General features: G+C 45.3%; 1 protein-coding gene across 1 annotated transcript; it reads right to left on the minus strand.

Moving 5' to 3' along the window:
• Positions 1 to 3,401: 3,401 nt before the first annotated feature.
• On the minus strand, positions 3,402 to 10,587 carry LOC309536702 (UPF0500 protein C1orf216 homolog). The gene is made up of 2 exons (XM_082230901.1): positions 10,423 to 10,587; positions 3,402 to 8,552 (listed from the first exon to the last, which is right to left on the minus strand). The coding sequence occupies exon 2, from the start codon at positions 8,534 to 8,536 to the stop codon at positions 7,628 to 7,630; it is 909 nt and encodes a 302-aa protein (XP_082087027.1). The 5' UTR covers positions 8,537 to 8,552; positions 10,423 to 10,587; the 3' UTR covers positions 3,402 to 7,627.
• Between the last annotated feature and the right edge of the window lie 13,651 nt (positions 10,588 to 24,238).

Below are 24,238 nucleotides of genomic sequence, written 5' to 3' on the forward strand. Positions count from 1 at the left end.
TGGGTAGACATGTATAGGGTTGCACTGTAAATTTGTCTTTTGCTCCACAGCCTGTCTCAGGGAACCTAAATATAGCCACCATGACACAGAAAAGCACCCTAGGCCATTTTGTGGCAGCAAAGAAGACAAGAGCGAGGATGACACATCCCAACTGATTTGGCTTGCAAAATTCTCTATTAGTGATTTAAGTGAAACAACTCCACGGCCGGGAGTGCTTGTCTGAGAAATAGTTCAATTCATTAAGTTTTTTATGGCCTATGTTCTGGCTGTACAGGCGTACTTACCTCATGGCTAAAAATAAATAAAGAATTTCCTGAGGAATAACCATTCTTACCCTGGTCACTTCCAGATGACCTGTTTATTGAGCATTCATCCTGATATGTTTGCAGGGAAGTTATACAAGCAAGCATTATTCCAAACTTTCCTGTGCATTTTCCTATAACTTACCTTACTTCAAAATCTCGATTTTTGGGGGGCGGCGAAGCATGTTCTGTTCTGTTTTATCATTTTAAAGTGTACACCCTCACTTTTTGAGGAACTTCGCTCACAGAGCAGCTTGGAATCCCCAATAAAAACTGCCTGACAATAAACTATAACAATACAAGAACAGGGTAACAAACAATGGACCGCCATAAAAAGCATTCCCTCCAACATTTCTCCAATGAAAATAGGGACGTCCTAAGGAAAAGTGGGACATTCCGGGATCAAATCAGAAACCGGGATGGCTTCTCTAAATCCAGGCCTGAGAGGTATGCAGCACTCAAGTGATTAAATTCTCCCAAACTGCCTCAGGGCTGTCAGTTAACAAGGAGAGATGGGTAGCTTACTAAAGGGGCCTATAAACACCTGAGCCGTGACTTAAAGGTGACTCTGCCCAAGGCTTTGTGGAGATTAAACAGACTATTCAAACACTCATTTGAACCTTTCTTCACCTTGTTTTCCCATCTCTTCCTCCTCTTTTTCAGTCTGCTGAAATTCAAGGATGCTAAAAGCCAACAAACACACAATCTATATTTGGAATTTGCCAAGGGTAGAGTTTCATTTAAAGAAAAAACAAGGTTTCTCACGGTATCCACTGTTCTCTGGAAGCCAGGGAAGAATTTGCTCCTGATGCTCTGTGCATAAATGTAGCCTATTTTCAGAGTGATTTCTATCAGTATCTTTACCTCCCCACCCCGCAATCCTGCATTCAGTGGTGTCAGTGAAAACCAAAATCTCATACAAGTACTATAAATCTTGGAGACCTACTTTCCATCTCTTTCTACTACATTTGGCCATGCCTCCTTGTGGTTTAACCCCAACACTGTAATGGTGCCATGTGGCAATTGAGCAGAATGGCCAGAAAAGACTTAAGAGGGACTGTTGAAATTGACTGCTTCCTGCACCCCAGGATGGCTGCCTGAGATGGTCATTGCACTCTGCCTAGAGGTGTCTTCTAGAATCATAGAATCATAGAGTTGGAAGAGACCACAAGGGCCATCGAGTCCAACCCCCTGCCAAGCAGGAAACACCATCAGAGCACTCCTGACATATGGTTGTCAAGCCTCTGCTTAAAGACCTCCAAAGTAGGAGACTCCACCACACTCCTTGGCAGCAAATTCCACTGTCGAACAGCTCTTACTGTCAGGAGGTTCTTCCTAATGTTTAGGTGGAATCTTCTTTCTTGTAGTTTGAATCCAATGCTCCGTGTCTGCTTCTCTGGAGCAGCAGAAAACAACCTTTCTCCCTCCTCTATGTGACATCCTTTTATATATTTGAACATGGCTATCATATCACCCCTTAACCTCCTCTTCTCCAGGCTAAAAATGCCCAGCTCCCTTAGCCGTTCCTCATAAGGCATCGTTTCCAGGCCTTTGACCATTTTGGTTGCCCTCCTCTGGACACGTTCCAGTTTGTCAGTGTCCTTCTTGAACTGTGGTGCCCAGAACTGGACACAGTACTCCAGGTGAGGTCTGACCAGCGCAGAATACAGTGGCACTATTACTTCCCTTGATCTAGATGCTATACTCCTATTGATGCAGCCCAGAATTGCATTGGCTTTTTTAGCTGCCGCATCACACTGTTGACTCATGTCAAGTTTGTGGCCAACCAAGACTCCTAGATCCTTTTCACATGTACTGCTCTCAAGCCAGGTGTCCCCCATCTTGTATTTGTGCCTCTCATTTTTTTTGCCCAAGTGCAATACTTTACATTTCTCCCTGTTAAAATTCATCTTGTTTCTTTTTGCCCAGTTCTCTAATCTGTCAAGGTCGTTTTGAAGTGTGATCCTGTCCTCTGGGGTGTTAGCCACCCCTCCCAGTTTGGTGTCATCTGCAAATTTGATCAGGATGCCCTTGAGTCCATCATCCAAGTCGTTGATAAAGATGTTGAATAAGACCGGGCCCAAGACAGAACCCTGTGGCACCCCACTAGTCACTCTTCTCCAGGATGAAGAGGAACCATTGATGAGCACCCTTTGGGTTCGGTCAGTCAGCCAGTTACAAATCCACTGAGTGGTAGCATAGTCAAGACCGCATTTTACCAGCTTCTTTACAAGAATATCATGGGGCACCTTGTCAAATGCCTTGCTGAAATCAAGGTAGGCTACATCCACTGCGCTCCCTTCATCTACCAGGCTTGTAATTCTGTCAAAAAACGAGATCAGGTTAGTCTGACATAACTTATTTTTCAGAAATCCATGCTGACTATTGGTGATCACAGCATTCCTTTCTAGGTGCTCACAGACTGTTTGCTTAATGATCTGCTCCAGAATCTTCCCTGGTATTGATGTCAGACTGACTGGGCGGTAATTATTCTAACTGTTCCCATTCTGTGTGGAACTGGGAAAACTCAGCCAGTCTTTTGACTATTCCTTTGAGTAGATTGGGAGCCTGTGGCTCCCCAGATGTTCCTGAACTGCAATTTCCATCACCCTGACTATTGGCCAGGCTGGATGTGGTTGATGGTAGGAGTTGGAGTCCATCAGCATCTGGAGGGCCACAGGCTACCCACCCCTGAAATAAGTGGTTCCACCATCTCTGCCCAATAACAAACTGCTTGAGAAACTCTGCAGTTTCAAAATCAGCTTGCCATGAGGCCCAGGGTGAAACTAGCTGCAGTTATGTTTCAAGATAAACTTGAGTCTCCCTTGAATTTGCATTGCTGGTTTCACGTTGCCTTAGATCCTGGAACTAAAGTAGATCACACAGATCAGGCATGGGGGAACATTTTCAGCCCAAGAGCCACATTCCTTTCTGGAAACCCTTCTAAGGGCCACATGCCCTTAGTGGGTGGGCCCAGAGACAACCAAGTAGGCTGAGCAGCAAATGTGAATTTTACCTCTGTACAGCAGGCATGTTCCTACAAAAGTATCACACTTTCCTGTTTTCAATTTATAGAATATGCAACATCCTACAACCAAAGAGCAGGCATGTGGACTTTTTATTTTAAATGAAAAATAACACACAAGCAATACACATGCTTACTTATTGCACATACAAAAACCACCCATTTATGCATAATAGCCTGTACTACACCACAAACATAGCAAGCTTTTACCCGTTTAGCGGCATCCAGGAATGGACACTGGGAATTATAGTTTGTTAGGGCGCCCAGAGATCTGTACGTGACCCCTCCCACCATACCCTAAAAACTGGAAAAGGGGAATGACTATTAAATCAGTTTAAAGCAGTCATATAGCTATAGAATCTTCCATCATTTCTGACTGGACCATCACCCACAACAGAGCGATCCTAATCAGTGCAGAAATACCATTTTAAAAAAGCAACTTCTGCTCCCAGCAGCTTCTAGCATTAGAGGCAAACTTTCTGGTGCTCCAGCCACCACAATATGGCCATATATGAGCATGTCCTAGAGCGCTACATTCAAATGCCTTCCCCAGGGAATGAACAGCAAGTTCTCACTTTATGGTCTTGTGGATTATTTTGCTCAGAACAAACACTTGCAGTATGGAATGTATCACATTGTCATTTTTGAGTTTCGGTAGCTATTTTTTAGGTTTTTAGCTATTTAAATATTGTTCTGTGATGTATTTTATCTGTTTTGTAAACCACCCTGGGATCCTGTAGGTAAAAGGGTGGTTTAAAAGTAAATAATAATAATGTTTTGCCCATAATTAGAACTGAATTTTCCTTTCATCTTTTGGTGACGTGCAGTATTGTTCCTAATTTGCATTACTGATTGCAAATCACAACAAATACTACCAGATAGTAATGCTAATTCATGCCACTAATCCAGTCTCCTGATATAAATATGTTATACTATGCAATAAATTCATTCTGTAAAAAAATACACAACAGTAACATACAATTCACATAAAAATCTCTCTTGTCTTTGATGTTGGACGCATAAGCTTCATTCTCTTCAGCCTGATAAAACATCAGAGTTGAGACTCATTCTCACCTCAACCCAACCCAAGGATTTGAGTTTCTTGATATGGCACCAGTTGTTTAAAATATATAGATATAGATATATATACTATAAATAGAGCTATGTGCATTTTTTTAAAGTCTAAAAGTAAACACATGACATTCAAAAAAATACTCTGCATGTAACAAGTAAAACTTGAATATAATTTAAACAAAGGTCAGTGGGGTAGCAGCTTTAAACACGGATGCATCTTAAAGACTAGGGATTGTATCCAACTAAGTTCTATTCAGAATAGACCTATTGAAATTAATGGACCTAAGTTTGTCATGCCCATTTATTCAATTGGGTCTCCACCAAGTATGGCTAATGTTGGATACAACCCTATGGACTTGGTCCAAAAACTCACAGGTTCAATTATGGGAGATGCTTTCATGTTAAAGTTGGATTTTCATCAGTCTAAAAAACAACAGCAACAAAACAAAACCCTTAGGCAGTTCTCAAGTTCAATATTGCCAACTGATGCCCAAGTAGTTACAGTAATGGGAGAGAAAGCCTGTGCTCCTGTTACCCTATCCACTAGACACAACATCTGGAGGGCCACAGGTAACAGCATATGTTCCAGCAGCAGAAGCTAGCCAGGGAGGGATGTGAGAGGACCAAGACTCTCAAGAGAGAAGGGGGCAGGAGGTGGCTACTTCTAAGTGCAACGAAAGTCCATGCAGGTGAGCCCACTTTCCAGACCACAGGGCACTTAAACATGAAGTGTTGTATTCAACGTAGTGACAAGGACAATGTTTCAGCAGGACTTCTCCTTGTGCAACAGAATGTTCTCCCCATCTCCTCCCTGCAGCACCGCAGGTGCCTCTTAAAACCAGTTCTGGTTTTTCCCCCAATCCTTCAGAGCAGAATTGGGGATGGCATGCATGCAGAGGAAAAAGGGGAAAGTCCCATTGCACTAGACCTAACTCTTTTGCCAGTGCAAATATTTAGCACCTCAAAATGTTTGAGAGTTTCTGACCAAGGTTGGTCCACTGGCAATATTTGACTAGATGACAGGTGTTCCAGCCCTGACAGCTTTAAAAAAACCAAGCCCAACCTTAATATATTGGACAGCAGCAGTGAAAATATTCAAGACCCAAAAAGTTATAATAGTTGGAAAGACAGCCAGGAAGAAGCAACTTCCCTCCTTGCCAGATCACTGTACTGGACCTGACACCATTTGGACCAGATGGGACTGGTAGGTCTGCAAACATTACAAAAGATTGCAGCTGGAGAGACAGTGTCTTGTCCATTCTTCTAGCAGGCTAGACGTATTCAACCTGTTTTATTAAAAACCATTTGGCTTCAGACACATGCAGGGTGGGCAGGAACCTCCTGCTTTGGACACGCTCCAGCTGGCTGCACACTCCCAGTTTTCATAAGCTTTGAGCCATGTGACAGTCATTGTTCACCAACAAGATTCAACACTGCGTGCTTTTGCAGTTGTGCAACTGGACTGACACCTTCCCAAAACACAGCAACAATCATAACAATAATGAACCTCTGGACATTAGTCCAGAATATTTCTTGAGAACAACTTTCCTTTTGGTGCAAAGCAAAAATATTGATTTGGTTTAATTTATTTAGAGAAAACATTTAGAGCAATAGCCCTAAAAGCCTAGACCACCAGGGTTGTATTTTAGCTCTTATTTCCACTAGAGGAAATGCAAAATATAAATGCTTTTAAAACTTAAATAAGACATCTTGCAAGCAGAAAGCCAGTATTCTGTCACAAGAATGTTGTCTTATAGGATCAAAATCCATAAAAGGTGCAGTTTTTACAGGCAATGCAAATATGCATTTGAACCTGTAGATTCAGACGTGTTGAAATGGTTCAGCACATCCTCAAGGATTGGCGCAGAATCAGAAAGCTTAACAACTTTGGGTAGTTTGCATGTGAGGGTTTTTTTGGGACACATGCTACCGGTAATCTATGAACAAAAGCAATATCCTGTGCATGCAAAGTCAACCCACACTAACTGGGGCAGCAGCAGGGACGGAATCAACAATGGTTATATAAAAAATAAAAAGCAGAAAAATAATCATGAGAACTAGCCACATTTTCTGATCATTCTAAATCTCTCCATGCTTTTTTTTCGTTCCGGGCACCTTGTTTTTAGTGCTAGCAGGATCAGCAGTGCATGAATATGCTGGAGGTACCTGGAAGCAGAATAGGAAATGGAATAGGACTGATAGCTTGGACCTGCATGGGAAACAGAGCCAACACCACTGTTTCTGCAGTTGACAAACACAAAAGGAAGGTGGAGCAAGCTTGTTTTTGCTGCTCCAGAGGTTCAAATTACAAGAAAGGAGATTCCAACGAAACATTAGGAAGAACTTCCTGACAGTAAATGCTGTTCAACAGTGGAACGGACTGATTCAGATGTGGTGAACTGTCCTTCACTGGAGGTTTTTAAACAGAGGTTGGATGGCCATCTGTCAGTGATTCTTTAGCTGTGATGCCTGCATTACGGGGGGTTAGACTAAATGAAACTCTAGAATTCTATGATTGTATGACAGGAAAATGACCAGGAGACGGTGTAGAAGGCAGGCAGCAGGAAAACAACCTGGAAGCACAGTGGGGTAGCCTTCTGGCTTCACTTAGAAAAATAAGTAGCTCAGACTCAGGGAATGCAACAGATCTAGAAGCTGCAGCAGGCAAAGTATCATCAGGATTGGCTGTCTTGCATCACCTGATATTCAGGATCATGAGGATTCTGCTCCAAACTGCTTGTATCATGGTTTGAGCCAGATTGAAGTTCCTTTCTCCAACACAGGGCATAAAGGCCAATGGCAACTGACCCCTTTCAAGCTCCTTTCTCCTGGTCCCAGACATCAGGCTTCAAGGCATATATGCCAATGTCCTTCCCAGCTTTTATTCATGTTCTTGAGACCTTATCATAGGATCATATATTCCATTTTGTTATCCACTGTGTTTGCATTTCACCAAGAGAAGCCATGCACCAAAATGAAGAGTGAAACAAGCTTGAAAAGTTGCATCTACTTGTAAATAATATGGGCCATGTGCTGGGCTCAAGATGCCCATGCTCAGTGGGCTACTGATGCTCTGGTATACCACAGGAGGAACATCAAACATTTTAAAAAGCACAAGTCTCCCACCCATGCAAATATGGAAATCTGTAGGCACCTCACTTGTGTGACCAAGCTAAGGACTGAAGGGCCCACAGAAAGATAAAAGTGCGAATGCGTGTCATGTCCTTTACAATTCTGCCTGAGCTGGGTTCTTGGCATAACCCATGCCTTGCTGGACACATCGAATGAGTTCCTTGCGGTTGTCCAAGATGGTGTCAAAGCTCTCCTGCAGCCGGTTTTGCTGGTCAACCACCTTCTGCTGGAGGCTGCGGATCCAGCGGAGCAAAGCCAGGCGACGATACATCACCAAGTGGACATGGTGCTTCTCTTTCTCCTGCTCCTTGAACTTCTTCTTGTCCTGAAGATTGCGGAAAGCCTCAGCCAGTGCTGGGAAGAGGGTCTCAGAACTAAGAGGAGAGTTCTCTGGCTCAGCTTCAGCAGTGGAACATGGTTCTCCATGACCCTTCCAGTCTTCAGTGGCAACAGCAAGCATGTCCCAAGCACTGGCTGCCCCACTGTCAGGACTATCAATGCTTAGGGAACTGCTGGCATAACCATTGTCTTCTAAAGGGGAGCTGGCCAGCTTCCTTTCTTTTATCCTCTCCTTGGTCACCACCTTCTCATGCTCTGGGTCATTGACTTCTGCTCCTTCTGGAGGTCTGCGGATGTCCTCTTCCTCCTCTTCTTCTTCCTCCTCCTCCTCCTCCTCCTCTTCTTCTGAGGCAAAGGACACGCCACCAGACTTCAAGCCCTGGGGGACATCCTGTGGTTGGCTCATTGCAATTTGCCTCTGCATAAGCACTATTTGGTTATCAGATGCCTCAGGTTCATTGTTCCCTCCTCGCTGCTCCGATTCCCCTGGCGTGCACTGGCTCCAGTTCTCATTGGTGTCATAGGCCTCCTTGCCCATGAAATTGAGGTTTGTATCTGGCCGACAGTCCCTTCCACCAAGGTAAGCAGTGTCCAGTTGAGAGTTCCCCTTTGCCTCATTGAACAGCGGGTTAATGGGCATCTCCGGCTGACACATGGTGAACATCTGTGCACCCTCCCAGCTGGGGAAAAGAGAGTAAGAGAGAGAAATATAGGAACAAAATGTGTAACCCACACGCAGGTCACATCCATGTAAGAACATAAGCAGAGCCTGCTGGATCAGGCCAATGGCCCATCTAGTTCAGCAGCTTCTTCTTACAGTGGCCAACCAGGTGCCTGTGCAAAACCTGCAAGCAGGACTTGAGCACAAAAGTGCTCCCCCTTCTTGCAGTTTCCAGCAACTTGTATTCAGAGGCATAATACCTCTGACCATGTGGGCAAAGCATAGCTTCCATCACTAAGGGCCTTTTTTTGGCCTATGTCAAGAATTAGGGAACCTATGGCCTCCAGATGTTGTGGGACTCCAATCTGCTAACATGGTCAATGGTCAGAGCTGATGGGAGCTGGAGCCCAACAACATCTGGAGAGCCACAGCTTCCCCATCTCCTGGTCTCCTGCCATGTGTGAAACAGCCCTCAGCTGAAACCCCACAAGTCACAATTGGGTGGTAAACCATTTTGAGAGGCTGTGATAAGGCACACATCCGCAGAGGACACTCACAATTTGGTTTCTTTCTTTCTCTGCTCTTTCTAAATTTGCACTCCAGCAATGTCATTGCCTCAGGCTGTGGAACTTTGGCAAACCCTGGCAGTAACATGCAATATATTTTTTCAAAAAATAAAACACCTACAACGTGACTTGAAGAGAGGCTGTTGGCTGTGACTTTTGACAGACAGAAAGACAATGGAGATGGAATTCACCTACACCTGGGGCAGGGTGGGGCTCATGGCTCTCTAATGTTTTTGCTGACTTACAACTCCCATCATCCCTGACCACGGGCCATGCTGGCAAGGGCATTAGGAGTTGGAGCCCAACAACACCAAGAGACACACAGGTTCCCCACTCTTTGACCAAGAGCTGGTAACAATTTTTAAGTGGCCAGTGACCTGTTTCTCAAAGCATCTTCTGCAGGCTGATGGGGTGCAGAGATATTCCTGCTTGCCTTCATGCACCACCATTGTAAAAACAATTCAGTTCACCAACCCAAAGCATTTTCATGACTTTAGGCAGATTACAGGCCAAACAAGGGAAAGGCAGTAGGTTTGGGGGCCTTGGGTGGCCTGGAGGTTGCAAAATGAACACTGGGCAAACTGAACGACTGAACAGAGGGTGACGAGGCCTATAAACAGAGAGACTCTGCTACTCAGCTGCAGCACAGCTGATTCCCATACAGCAGTTTTTGCCAACCTAGTACCCTCCAGATGTTGTTGATATACAACTCCCATCAGCCCCAGCCAGCCCCATATGGTGATGGGAGCTGGAGTCCAGCTACATCGGGAGGGCACCAGACTGGCAAAAGCTGCTGCTCAACAAGGATGGGGAACTTGTGGCCCTCCATATGTTGCTGGAGTCCAGCTCCTAAACCTTGCCAGTGATCAGGGATGATGGGAGTCAGAGTCCCCATCTGGAGGGGTACAGCTTCCCTCTCCCTGCTATAGACAGTCTAAGGGGAGGCTGGGCAGTTTCCACCCCTGCACCTAAATACCTCCTAAGCTTGTAGCAGTTTTGTCTACACACACAAACACACCGGTCCTGATCCTCTCTCGAGCCCACATTGTTTAACTTTACGACACACGAATTCAGCAAAGGAGCGGGGGCGTCCATCTGGCATCCTGCCAAACGCAAGTGGTTGCGCAGAAAGGCACGGTCGCTGCTGCAAAAATCCCTTCACAAGCAACAAACAGGGAATATGATGCAGTTTTGTCCCAGCTTTGGCACCGAAGGGGATCTGGTTGCAACCACCACCACCACCCCGCCGCTCTGTGTGTGTCAGTGCGCCAGCCCCTCGCAGCTTTCTCGCTTGCTATAACCAGGCATGTAACCGGCACTCACCGCTAGAGCCTTGTAGAAAATCAGTGGGGAGGGGTGGGGGTGTTTCAGTCTGCGTCTCTTGCCGCTGAGCTGCTGGAGAACGGAAATCGCATTAGGCAATGAAGCAGGAAAGCGTCACGGGCTGCCCGCTTCCTAGAGCAGGCAAGGTTGCTGCTGCTGCTGCTGGTGCTGCTGGCACGCAGCGGGAGGAGGAGAGAGCTCGGCGGCCGAGCTGTGAATGGCGCGCTCTGCAGCCACACAGGACCGCCGCTTGGGAGCACGACAGCAAGGCAGCGCCGCCACGGCACCTCCTCCGTCCGCAGCCAGAGAGGGCCCAAGACCAGTGCTGGACTAGTTTCCGGAAGAGTAGATAGCGCCTCCACACACGCACCGCCGCCGCCTGCCCGGGCCAATTCACACGACCCAAACTCGCGTGTAGAGAATGCGAGTGGGAAAGAAGGTGGGAGTATTTGGGGGCGGAACCTACCTGCTGCTGGCATTCTGGCCGCTAAACGAGAGGAGCGCCAACGTGCGTAAATAACTCCTTACGGCTTTTCTTGGTCGACAGACACGGGTAAATCACATGGCAAAACTCTCTGCGGTGGACCGACTCAAAGTGTGCTGGGGAAAGGCGGGCAGCGGGGATGATGATCATGATTTCAACTTATACACGAGATTGAATGCTATGTATGTGTACACTTGTGCATGAGTGTATACATGTGTGTGTGTATACACACACACACACACCCCTCCAATATCAGAGGGCGTGAATACCATGGGGGAGGGTTGTGGTTCAGTGGTGGAGCATCTGCTTTACATATAAACACTCCTTGATTCAACCCCTGGCATCTCCAGGTACGGTGCCCATCTGAAATCCTGAAGAGCTGCTGAAGGTCAGTGTAGACCAGTGATGGCCAAACTTGGCCCTCCAGCTGTTTTTGGAACTACAGTTCCAATCATCCCTGACCACTGGGCCTGTTAGCTACAGATGATGGCAGTTGTAGTCCCAAAACAGCTGGAGTTTGGCCATCACTCGTGTAGACCTTTGGCCAAATATTGCTAAACTATGACTCCCACCATCTTTGGCCATTGGCCATGCTTGCTAGGGCTGATGGGAGTTGTAGTTCAGCATCCTATGGAAGGTCAAAGGTTCCCCACACCTAGTGTAGACCTCTGAGCTAGATAGAGCAATAGTCTGATTCAGTACCAGGGATATAGAAGAGTGTGGTAGCTAGCGCTCACAGAATTGGAGGGTCATCTAAGTCTTGCTTGTGGTCTTCCTGTTGGCTTCTGTGAGAAAAGGGTGGAGGACTGAGTCTTTGGCTAGATATGGGAAGGCCCTTCATACTCTCAGACTATTCTGAACACCCTCAAAAAAATGAGCTCCCTCCAAGGGAGGTAATCGGGTTTGAATTCATTTTAGGGTTCTAAGCTCTAAGTGCCTAAACAGCTGTGCCACTCTTTGGGTGTACTGGAGTGAGAATTACCGTAAGTACTGTTGGTCATCAGTTATGGGAAAATGCCCTAGCTCAGAGGTGGAGCACATGCTTTCCTTGCAGAAAGTCGCAAGTTCAATTGCCAACCTTTTCCAATACAGTGGATCGTTCTGAGTTTGCAGGGTGTGTGGCATGATACTTGCCCAAGGCCTTGGAGAGCCATATCCAGGCAGCAGTGGTGGCTGGTGCCCATTGGGACTGGTAGGATGGAAGGCAGGGAGACCCAACAGTAGGCAGAACCAGAGCCAATGATAGGTAGAGCCAACTAATTCCACTTTTGTCCTTGTTCTCTTACCTGCTGAAATCTACAAGGGCAAATGGGTGGTAGTTTTCCCCCCCTTTCTGTTCTGTACGCCACCCTGATATCTGTATTGATGAAGGGTGGGCTATAAACACTTTAAATGAATAAAATAATATATATATATAAGACAGCTTCATATGTAAGCTCAGGGTGAATCTGTATCACTTGCCCATTCCTTCATATCTCCCACACCCTTCCTCATACCCACTACCATCCCCACAGATAGTATGATCTCAAAAGGGTCTCTTATCACTACTCTGTGCTCCGGAGGCTTCTTGTCAACTTGAAATGAGAAGAGGGAGATGCTGGAAGAAGACCAAAATTCTGTAAAAGAATTTGGGGCATAGGAGTGTCTGGTCACATGAGAAGCCACATAGGAAGTGGAGATAAAGGGGCCTTTTGTGTTCACTTGGAGGACATTGAAGCAAATTTTATAATTGCGTTGTTATTTTTATTGCGAAGTATCAGCTGCTTTCTACACAAGAAGTCTCTTAAGTGACTTACAAAATGCCCAAGAGCATAAATTCTCACAATTCTCTCCTGTTTCATCCTCACTACAACCCTGTAGGTAGTTTAGATTGAGAGATAGTAAATAGTCTAAGTTGAACTTCATAGCTCTGGAGATGAGAACCCCTAGTCCTGGTCTGACAGTCTAACGCACTAGACGATCTTACAAGTTTCCTAGTTCTGCTGGATCTCTCAGCGGCCTTTGACACCATCGGCCATAACATCCTTCTGGACCGTCTAGAGGGGCTGGGAGCTGGGGGCACTGTTATACGGTGGTTCCGCTCCTTTCTCCTGGGCCGTGTCCAAAAAGTGGTGGTGGGGGATGAGTGTTCAGACCCCTGGGCTCTCACTTGTGGGGTGCCTCAGGGTTCCGTCCTCTCCCCCATGCTTTTTAATATCTATATGAAGCCGCTGGGACAGATCATCAGGGGGTTTGGGCTGGGTATTCATCAGTATGCAGATGACACCCAGCTCTACCTCTCCTTTAAATCAGAACCAGTGAAGGTGGTGAAGGTCCTGTGTGAGTGCCTGGAGGCTGTTGGATGGCGGCTAACAGATTGAGGTTGACAAGACAGAAGTACTGTTTTTGGGGGACAGGGGGTGGGCGGGTGTGGGGGATTCCCTGGTCCTGAATGGGGTAACTGTGCCCGTGAAGGACCAGGTGCACAGCCTGGGAGTCATTTTGGACTCACAGCTGTCCATGGAGGCACAGGTTAATTCTGTGTCCAGGACAGCTGTCTACCAGCTCCACCTGGTACGCAGGCTAAGACCCTACCTGCCCACGGACTGTCTTGCCAGAGTGGTGCATGCTCTAGTTATCTCCCGCTTAGACTACTGCAACACGCTCTACGTGGGGCTACTTTTGAAGGTGACCCGGAAACTGCAATTAATCCAGAATGCAGCAGCTAGACTGGTGACTGGGAGTGGCCACTGGAACCACATAACACTGGTTCTGAGAGATCTGCATTGGCTCCCAGTACATTTCCGAGCACAATTCAAAGTGTTGGTGCTGACCTTTAAAGCCCTAAACGGCCTCGGTCCTGTATACCTGAAGGAGCGTCTCCACCCCCATTGTTCAGCCCAGACACTGAGATCCAGCGCCGAGGGCCTTCTGGCGGTTCCCTCATTGCGAGAAGTAAGGTTACAGGGAACCAGGCAGAGGGCCTTCTCGGTAGTGGCGCCTGCCCTGTGGAACGCCCTCCCACCAGATGTCAAAGCAATAAATAACTATTTTACTTTTAAAAGACAACTGAAGGCAGCCCTCTTTAGGGAAGTTTTTAATGTCTAATGCTGTACTATTTTTAACATTCAGTAGGAAGCCACCCAGAGTGCATGCACACAAAAGCAGAACAAACTTAGTCGGTCTCTGAAGTGCTACTGGACTATTTTTTATTTATTTCAACTGTGTCATACCAACACGGCTACCTACCTGAAAGTTGATTAACAGTACAGTGCTATACATGGTCTATTCAAAAGTAAGTTCTACAAAAGTAACTTCCCCCAAAGTTTGTATAGGATAGCAGCCTGTGCTGTTTATTTATGTAGCAAGCAACATACATTTAATAACAATAACAACACACTTATAAAATTCTTTAACCAGTTGATAACCCTGCTAAAAATACAGTGCAAAAAGCAAGCAGGGAGCAAGGTTTTATTTTTAATTTTTAAAACGCATTATTGCCCCAAACAAACAACACCCTGCTGATTCTGTCCAAAGTGTGCTGTGGGTTATTTCATTACATTTAAGAGCAGTGGGCAGAAGACCTCATTTGACAGCTGTGGGAATAGTAAATGGGAAAGTCCAGGTCATCCCTGCAACCGATTCAGCAGCCTCCACTTTTCATCCTAGCAAGTCATTCATGGGGAGAGGCATTTTCTGATAGAAGCAGGTCTCATTTGGGCTTTAAAAGCTCAAACCAGCACCTTGAACTGGGCTTGAAACCCAGCTGGATGCTGACACAACAACGGTGGCAACTTTGATAGGCTTTTCTGGTACCTTCCCTCTCATGGTTATTTCAGAACATCAGTGCTCCCAGTAAACCCAGAGTACTCCAGAATGCCCTTTCCATTTATTGCAATTTTGATCTGGCAACCTCTGCCGAGATCAAATACCTGGAGTCCCTGACATTCAGGCATGCTATTTGCTATGCGCTAGAGATAACAGCTCAGCTCAATATCTGATCCAGGGTTCGTGCAAGTAACTGCCCATGCTCCTCTCCCGCCAGCAACCTGCTTTTCATCTGTTGTGTTTTCTGTTAACCAATCCAGCCCAATGTGCCACAGCCTTTGAACAAAATTGTTCCCAGCAGAGGCCTCAAGACCCCACTCCCCAGCCTGATGACGTCGGCATGTGTCACAAGAGCCTGTTGCTCTAACCTTTTTCCGTCAGGAAGGATGAATAATCGAGGCCTAACCAGTCCCGCATGTGAGGGAAGCTTTGAAGGGGAAGATGGCCAGGCACAAGACACGAGGGCAAAACCACCAAATCGGAGGGGTGGGGTGTTGCACGAAAGCTGCCTAACTCATCCTCTGGCTGGCTCTTCAGGGCTCCAGACTAACTCTACAACTCATATCAGCCGCAGTAGAGATTAACCGGCTTTGCCCTTTTTAAAAAAAAAATAGGAGCCAGCAACTTGCAGAAAGCAAGGATGTCAGCAGAGCCATGCTGGACCAAACTTTGCTGGTCCATTCAGTCCAGCATGCCAGGGTTCCCACAATTTTTTATTGCTTATTCGTTCATTTAAAAGCATTTCTAAGTATCATATTTAAAAATCTAAGTGGTATATAAAAATGCAATAAAGCAGTGTCATAAAAGCAGGTGCAACATAAAAACCATATAAAACCAGAATTCAGTAATAATGGGGCCCTTTCTTACAGGTCAGAGAAAGTCAGGGCAGAAAGATAACCCCGGGAAGCACACAAGGAGGATACGCACCCAATAGATGTCTCCTGCTGCTGGTCGTCAGAAACTCTTACTCATTGGTGTAAGGTAGTAGTGGAGAACCTCCAGTCCATAGACATAATAATGCCTGACAGGCCTCCCCATTTGACAGGTGAGGTCATTTTGATGAAGCCACACCCACCTGCCCTAAGCCCGATGCCATATATGTCAGGTGTGGGATAGGTATCTTTGTATCTGCAAAGTCCTGTGTACAGTATTTGGCAAACTCTGACAATCAGCTGATTGTTGGGGCTACCATGGATAACACTATGCAAAGATGGGTGACCTGGCAACCCTACCACCTGCCAAACTTGGCTTATGGCCTCTGATCTGCTCTTAAACATTGTGACTAATAGCCATTGTTAGATCAGTTTTAAAGCCATTTGAGCTATTGACCAACACCATATCTTTAAGTAGCAGGTTTCTCAGATTGTGTGCAGTGTCAATAAGTCCCCCTCTACCATATACACACTTTTTATCTGTCCACTAGTTTGGATGGCTCAAAGTTAAGGTGTTATGATGACACAAGGACAACAACTTATCTCTATCTTTCATGGCCCTGGCCTTGAAGAGTCAGAGGAAAATGAGCTGGCCATGTCCTGAGCTGCTGCACCACTTGAGGAAATAACTGGGTTCCTGAGACGGAACCTAGAGATAGTGGTCACATGCCTTCAGGGTTTAAGCCAGAACCTTTACGGACACCTTTGCCTGAGAAAGTCAGAAAAAGAACCCTCAACTTCAGGCCAGGGTAGAACTGGAGAACAAATTCAGTTTAGTTTGCATTTAAAGACAAAACTACCTAACTTGCACATGCCCAAACAATATAAGAATCAGACCACTGCCATCCTTTTAAATTTGCACTTCTTCACAGTTCTCCAACCAAATTATATGTACAAAAATGTGTATCCTTAGGGAAAGTGTGAATAAATGCATATGTTAGTGAAAATAACATCAAGAATTGTATCATATTAGGGGGAATTGCTTGCAGAAAGACAGAGGCAAAGAGACAGCAATTTGGCAAAATTGCATACAAAAACAAGTTTTTTAAAAGAAATACATACAAATGATGATTTCTCAAGGGGGCTTTTTTAAAAAAGTAAACTGATGCTGAAATGTGGATAGCTGAATTTGAGATTGGAAAAATGAGAAACAAGATATATAAAAACTGACTGATTCACCCATCCCTACCTACAACCAAAGCTGGAGGGAACTTAATGGGGTGATATTCTGACTTGCAGCCAGGCAATATGGCACAATGGAATGGATTTTGATTTCTCTCTCCTTTTGCCTTCACCAACAGGATGATTGGAGATTGACCTGCTCAGGTGGTCAGCGGACCATCAGTCCCAGCAAATAGGATCAATGGTCAGAGATGATGGGATTGGTACTCCAACATAGTCTGGAGGGAGCCATGCTGGCTGTAACTTAAATTTTTAAAATTTAGGTATTTATATTGTCTGCCTGAACCTAACCAGAACAGGCCTGATGGTGACTGTTATACTCTTCACCCTACCCCCTACCAAAGTTGAAAATGTCAAGAATTTAAAGGCAAGTTGCTCTGCTTGGGGTTACACAATGGCACCATGGAACAGTGTGTACGTGTGCCTATTGACTCATCCAGAGCAGGATTTAGGTCAGGGGTGGGAAACCTCAGGCTCAGAGGACAACTGCAGCCCACAAGGCCTCTCCATCTGGCCCTCAGGACTCTTCCTAGGCCATGCCCCCTTCCAGGGGCCATACCCCTTATTGGCCCCTTTTCACACCCTTTTTGAGTATTTTTTCTTTCTTTCTGGAAAGTGTCCTTGAACTCAGACAATGCTTCTTGAAGGTGAGTCAGCATGTGTAGATACTATGGTACTTTACAGCGGTAAAATCTGTATTCGTTGCTCTGCCTACCTTTTGTCCCTGGCCCCACCCACTGGTATGTGGCCCTTGGAAGGTTGTTCAGACTGAAAAAGTTTTCCCACACCTGCTTTAAGTAACAGGTAGGCTTAGGGAGCAGCATTGAAGAAATGAGAAATGTGTGCCACAAGACCAAAGTCCAGAGGAATAATCTCTCCTCCTCTTCCTCCAACAGTCTCATTCCTCCTCAGATCCCATCTCAGAAGGGTTTGGGAGCTGTGGCATTTGATGGGACCCTGCGGATCACAGTCCCCGCAGGTGGGGCTTGAAGGTTAAGCAGTGTGACACAATGGCGACTGAAGCAATTTGCAAACCAGCTCCAAATTGTAGTGTAGAAACATCCAGACAGACTCATCCTCCTCACCAATGGGTTAAAGCTTCAGTTTTCTTTTTAAAAACTTCCTCGGACCATCTGTAACCTAACCCTCCCCAAATGCCTCATCTGAATTTAATAAAGCAAGAGGGGAGTTGGAGAAATCTCCCAAAAAGCTTTCATAGAAATTAAAGTAAACAATGCGTTGACCTCCAGCCCTTCGTTGCCCTGCTGCTGACTTGGGCCTGCTTGTTACGGTTACAGACGGTTTGGCGTTTTTTGTTTAATTGTAAACACATTTGGTAAATACGCCAGGATTTGGTGGTAGCTCCAAAGGGGTCCATTAATGCACCGGTAAAAAAAAAGCAGGGAAATGACTCCCATGGAAGGAAAGGAAATCTCCCATGTGAACAGAGCGGGGGGGGGGAGGCACACTGCTGAACAGGCCAGAGACTGACAACCAGAGGCAGCTGCTCTCTCAAAAAACCCCGTAAGTGGACTGGGGGCCATCTTGGATTCAGCTTTGAGCAAATCGGTCAGGAGCTGCTTGCTGTTAGGGTAAGAAGCCTGTCCAATTTACAAAGCATAATTTAGGCTGCTAGGAAATGTAATCACCATCCATCCAAATGGTGGCTCAGAAAGTCCTATTTGTGATACCAGATGGAGAATTGTATTGTTTGTTACCCATGTTTTTTGTGGGCAATACACTGGACCAGGGGTTGGAAACCTATGACCCTCCAGGTGTTGCTGAACTACAACACCCTGTATCGCTGACCACTGCACAAGCTGGCTGGTCTAATGGGAGTTGGGAGTCCAACAGCAACATCCAGAGGGAGATAGGTTCTCCCACCCATGTGCTAAATAGGCTATGGTCATTGTTGGCTTCACATGTAAGAACATAAAGAGTCTGCTGGATAGTCTAGCATCCTGCTCCCACAGTGGTCAACCAGAGGTCTGTGTGAAACCTGAAAGCAGGGCCTAAGCACTAGAGCACTCTCCCTTTCTGTGGTTACCAGCAACTGGTATTTATAAACATACTGTCTCAACCACAGAGTCAGAGCATAGCCATCATGGATAGAAGCCATTGATAACCTTACTTTCCACGAATTTGCCCAGGTTGGTGGCCATGGTTGCCTCCCGCGAGACTAAGTACTTTGTTATATTTGTCCTGAATCTTCCAACATTCAGCTTCAATTGAATGTCTACAGGTTCTAGGGTTAAGACAGAGGGAGGAAACCTTTTTATCTGTGCAATTTCTTCATGCCATGCATATGCTCACATACCTCCACCATCATGTCTCCTCTTACTTGCACTTTCTCAAAACTGAACACTCACGCAACCTATAGAAATCCTGATACATAAAGCAGAAGTCTGCAGTCACACTTAGAAAATGCTCTGACTCCAAAGAAGAGGGAGCCTCACCCACAGAAGCACAGAAGTGAAGGAAGTCAGGAGTTTGGTCCATTCATCTCAGTGTTGTCTGCACTGGCTGGCAAAGGGTCTCTAGAGTGTCCCCTGTTCACAAGAAAGCTGCTTGTGTTGGGAGATGCATTCTTCCACAGCAGGACATTGGTTCTTCTAGCTCAGTATTGTCTACTGCACTGACTGAGCAGCTCTCTAGGATTTCAGACACGGATCTCTCTTAGCCCTGCCTGGAGAAGCCAGGGATTCGACCTGGGACCTTTTGCATGCAAAGCATGTGATGGGCCACTCACTTACTGACTGTCCCGGTCTTGTTCATACAATGCAATGTACAAACTAATTTCAGTCCACTGTTTCATAACTACTGGGTTGTTTTTTTAAGTCAATGGCATCAGAAATGAACAGCAACCACCACTATCTTGCCATTCTTTCTTGCCTTCTAGCTTTTTCCTCAGGTATATTAAATTTGTCGTTCTTTTAGGCTCAAAGCAAAGAAACAAACTTGTGAGGGATAAAGGCACTAATCAGATCTTCTGCCACATCCAAAATTGGCAGAATGTTCGACCGCTTACGTAAGCCTCCTTTTTATTGAATAATAAATAAAAAAACAAACAAACCAATCAACAGGCAAAATGTTCCTCTTCAACCAGGCCCTGGGATAATTAAGATCCAATGCCCTTTTAAATGAGTTGTGGGAGGGGTGGGTGTGTTATTGGTTTGTTCTTGTTCTTGTTTGTATTATGTATTTTATTATTTTTATGTTGAGAACCGCCCTGAGATCTATGGATGAAGGGCGGTATACAAATTTAATAAATAATTATAATTATAAACTACTGTTCTGGTCCATAAAGTTACCAGTCACTGCCAACAATTATATGGATGCTGGAAACAAGTGTCAGAGAAAGTTGTGACAAGATGGCGGATTCAGGGCCCAGGGCTGGAAGTACCAGAGAGTGGGGTTCCACACACAGACAAAATTCCTTTGGTTCAGTGAGAAGCCTAGAAATGACTACATTAAGAAACATCCCCAAAGGGGATGTACACACCATACATTTAAAACACACGTCCTACAAAGGAATCCTGGGTAGTTTATCCTAAAGCTACCATTCCCAGCACGCGTAACAAAGTGCAGCCCCTGGGATTCTTGAGGTATGGGGGGGAGTGCTTTAACTCTGCTTTAAGTAAGTATGCAGCCAGAGTTCCTGGCAAGGGTGTTTTATTAGATGGGGGGTGGTCCAGAGAGCATAAGTCTCTGGTATTTCACCCCAGATCTCCCTGCCTTTTTGTTTTGTTTTGTTTATAGAGAAACTGGGTACACTGAGATCCCAATGACCCACCTACTTAATTTCCCAAAACAGAGGTGGATTTAGGGCAGTGTGACCGGTTCTGCCACACTGGGTGCTGAGCCTAGGGGGTGCTGCAGGGCATCACAATTATGATGCAGTAAATTGAGCAGAAGGGAAGGCAAGAAGCATGGGGGGGGGGAGCACCGGATTTTGGTCTCGCACAGGGTGCCACTGAAATTTGAAAGACCAAAGTCCCGCCCCTGCCCAGAAGCATCTGCAGATGTAAACCAGCCACTTGCTCCCCAATCATATGCAAAGTGATCTCTAATCCACTCCCACTATAAACATCAATAGACCCCCTCCATTTATTACATACCTTAGCCACTCTCTCCAAATTCCCCTCCAGGGATAAAAATAATAATCAAGATACCCTATCTGTGCCAAGAAAAAGCTGAGGTTCTGAAACCTGTGCCACATTATAAAATTAAGCAAATTTGCATACTCTCTCATATTTTCCATAATTTATTCTGCATTCCCCACCCCCCAATTTTGCCCAAATGAATCTGCATCTGGCAGTCATAAGGAGGGAGGGGCCCACAGATATTTGGGCTCTGATTCCCACCCACCCCAACACACACACACACACACAGACACACACACACACAGAGAGAGAGAGAGAGAGAGAGAGAATGAGAATAGTATGTTCTGCAATACATCTGGCTACTTAAATCTTATCAGGATTTGCTTATTTACATTGTCTAATCATAAGGCCTAGAAACTTGCTCCCCCCACAAAATAAATAGTTAATATTATCAGGAATTCAAATTCTGAATGGCCAATTCCAAATTCTGCACTCATTCTCTATTGCACAGCAATGCTGAATTCACAGGGCTAGGGGTGGGGGAGGAATCCAGTCAGTTTGCACCTTCATTCACACTTCCTGAAACAATAAACTTCTCTGAATCTTGCAATGCAGTTCTCCAACCAACCAAGTGTGCATGGAGATGCACATATTAGTGGGAAATAAAGTACAAAACTGCATTATGATTGCTTTCATAAATGCATATATTAGGCCAAACAGCATACAATAATGCATAAGTTAGGAGAATCCTGTACAATTCTGGGCCGTTTTTTTTAAAAAAAATATGAATTTGCAAATGGATGTCGAAATGGGGCAAACCAAACTTACGGTTGGACACAAGAAAAATTGGAGGGGGTGTGTGAAATTGACAGATCCATCCATCTCTACACAGAGCCCTACGCTTTGCTAACTCTCCATTGTCAAACGAGTGGCATGGGGGAGGTTAAAAATATGTGACCTTTTCCAAGGAGACGATGCCCTCACTGCGGTCTCTGCTTTCTTAACTCCCGCTCTTCTCCCTTCTCTTCCCCCCCCCCCGCGCGCCTCCCCAACCCTCAAAAAAGAAATGTGGCGGGGTAGAGAGTAGAGCAGCTATCTTGACTCCAGCCAGTGCAGCCTGCCAGGAGGAAGGCCTGGTGTCCCTTAGAGGCTTCCTCTGTGGTTTTATCTGCTGCTCCGCTACAAAAGAAGAACTTTGATGCCAGCTCCTTCCCTTCCATTAACGCAGGGTCCAAAAAGAAAAGAAAAAAATCCACCATTTCCTCTCGCTCTGTGAATTGCTAATAAACTCCAGACAGAAAGGTCTGATTAGGAAATTGTTTAGGAAATTGAAAGGAAAGGGGGAGGGGGGTGGGACCCGTTCCATGCTCCAGTTGAGCCAACGCTGCTTTTCTGAGCACGTGAGCAGGGGAGAATGAGCTTGGCTTCGCAATACGCTTGTCCGCTGGGATCCTGCTCTTCTCCCTTTTGCGCAACCTGTTTCTGCAAGCTGGGTCTGTCATGCAAGCAGAGGCATTGCCACATGGGTCTGAGGGCTACGGCTGCAGGGATGAGGCCCGAGCCAAATAGCTGATTTTCAGTTTGTTGCTGCCTGAAAGGGGTGCTTCCAGACCGTCAGTATTTTCCAGGGGAGTGGAGTGCGGGGGAATCACATTCCAGCAAATCCAGACTGCACAATTAAAGCTGCTTTGGAGCTGTAGCAAAACCAACTCACTTCCCGGAAAGGATAGGGAAATGCTCTGGATAGTGTGAGATGCCAGTCGACTTGATGCAACTCATCTAACCTCCCCACAAATAAATAAATAAATAGCCAACTTCATCTAATCACTCCAGAAACAAATTAGGCCACCTGGGTCTAGTCTCAAGTCTTGCTCTTTTGAAACCTATTCGAGTAGTAGTTTAGAGATTTTTGAACAAATTCAGTAAGCTTCTTTAAACCAAACTAATTCATTCCGAGCACTGGCTATAGGCCTACTCATGGGTTTATGTTGCACCAGCATGTGATGCTCAAAGGGAGAGAAGTGTGAGAAGACAAAAATAGAATTATGATATGTACACAAATAGAATTATGATATGTACACAGAGTTCTCTCATAGATAATGCTAACAGCCAGTGCCGTTTGCAGATAACACCATGTCATATTCCAGTGGTGTCCTGAGTTTTTAACACTTAACGTTTATTCCCTGTGAAATGAGAACTTTCCTTACCACAATGTTCCTTAGCACTCACAAGAAGTCATCTGGACAAAACATTTCTCAGCTCCTTTTATCACAGCCATTGTCCCACCCTCCTTCCATTGTCAAGGATTTTTAAATTACCGTTACAACTTTGTTTTCCTCACTCCAATTTTCTTCTTAAATTTTGAACACATGCATGATGGCACAGTCCGCAACAGATGAATCAAGGGCCCCTCCAGACATTTGTTTGCTTTTACAGTGATTTGTACTCATGTTGATACTGGAGCAGTTATATGCGATTCCTCTTTCTTTTTTATGGAACGCTTCATAAAATTGTGTATCATTCTTGTGCAGGGACCATATATCTTCTCTGTATTGTTCAATATTTTTTAGTGTATGTGCCGCCAAAGTGAGCACACAATTCCTCTTTCAATACTGTTCGCACCTGCAAAAGGTTTGGAGTGGACAGACTGCTCTGCTTCCGATTGGCGCATGCCCTGTTGCTTGCTGCTGAAACCCTGTAACTTTTTAGACCATGAATGTTGTGCTTTAATTTCTATTCTGCTTTTGCTGCAGTATAGCACCAAAGTGAACCACCCTGTGATCTTCAGATGAAGGGCAATATACAAATTTAATTAATAATAAAGAAGAATGCCATTCTAGACAGCAATAATGCAGTAACATTTGGGAAGCATCACTTAAAAACTAATGAAGTGGAATTGCAATAAGGCTTCAGAATGACGTGCAGACTGTCCAGTTTTAACCCACCACCAGTAATGCACTTTTATTACGTCAATGACATGTTGCAGAATACAGCTGCAAAAAAGCACCAGTCTGGAGGGGCCCTAAGTGTATTACCCTGCAAATGAGCTGAAAGCAGCAGATACAGCAGTACTGCTCGAGTTAAGGTGTGGTGCTCATCTGTCTCTGGAAGAGAGTTGGTTAAAAGCCCTGTGTAAGAGTAGGGTATAAATATAATACTTTTTCCAGCTGCATTAGACTCCAGAGACTTTAAATTGTTCCTTTAAATAGATAAACATGTACATAAGTCACACCAATATATATTGTCTGGTGTTTATAAAAAAGAACATAGGTAAAGAAAACTCCAAGAATAGTTAATATTTCACTGCC

The sequence above is a fragment of the Podarcis vaucheri genome (assembly GCF_965113315.1).
Source record: "Podarcis vaucheri genome assembly, chromosome: 7".
Taxonomy (NCBI): Eukaryota; Metazoa; Chordata; class Lepidosauria; order Squamata; family Lacertidae; genus Podarcis; species Podarcis vaucheri.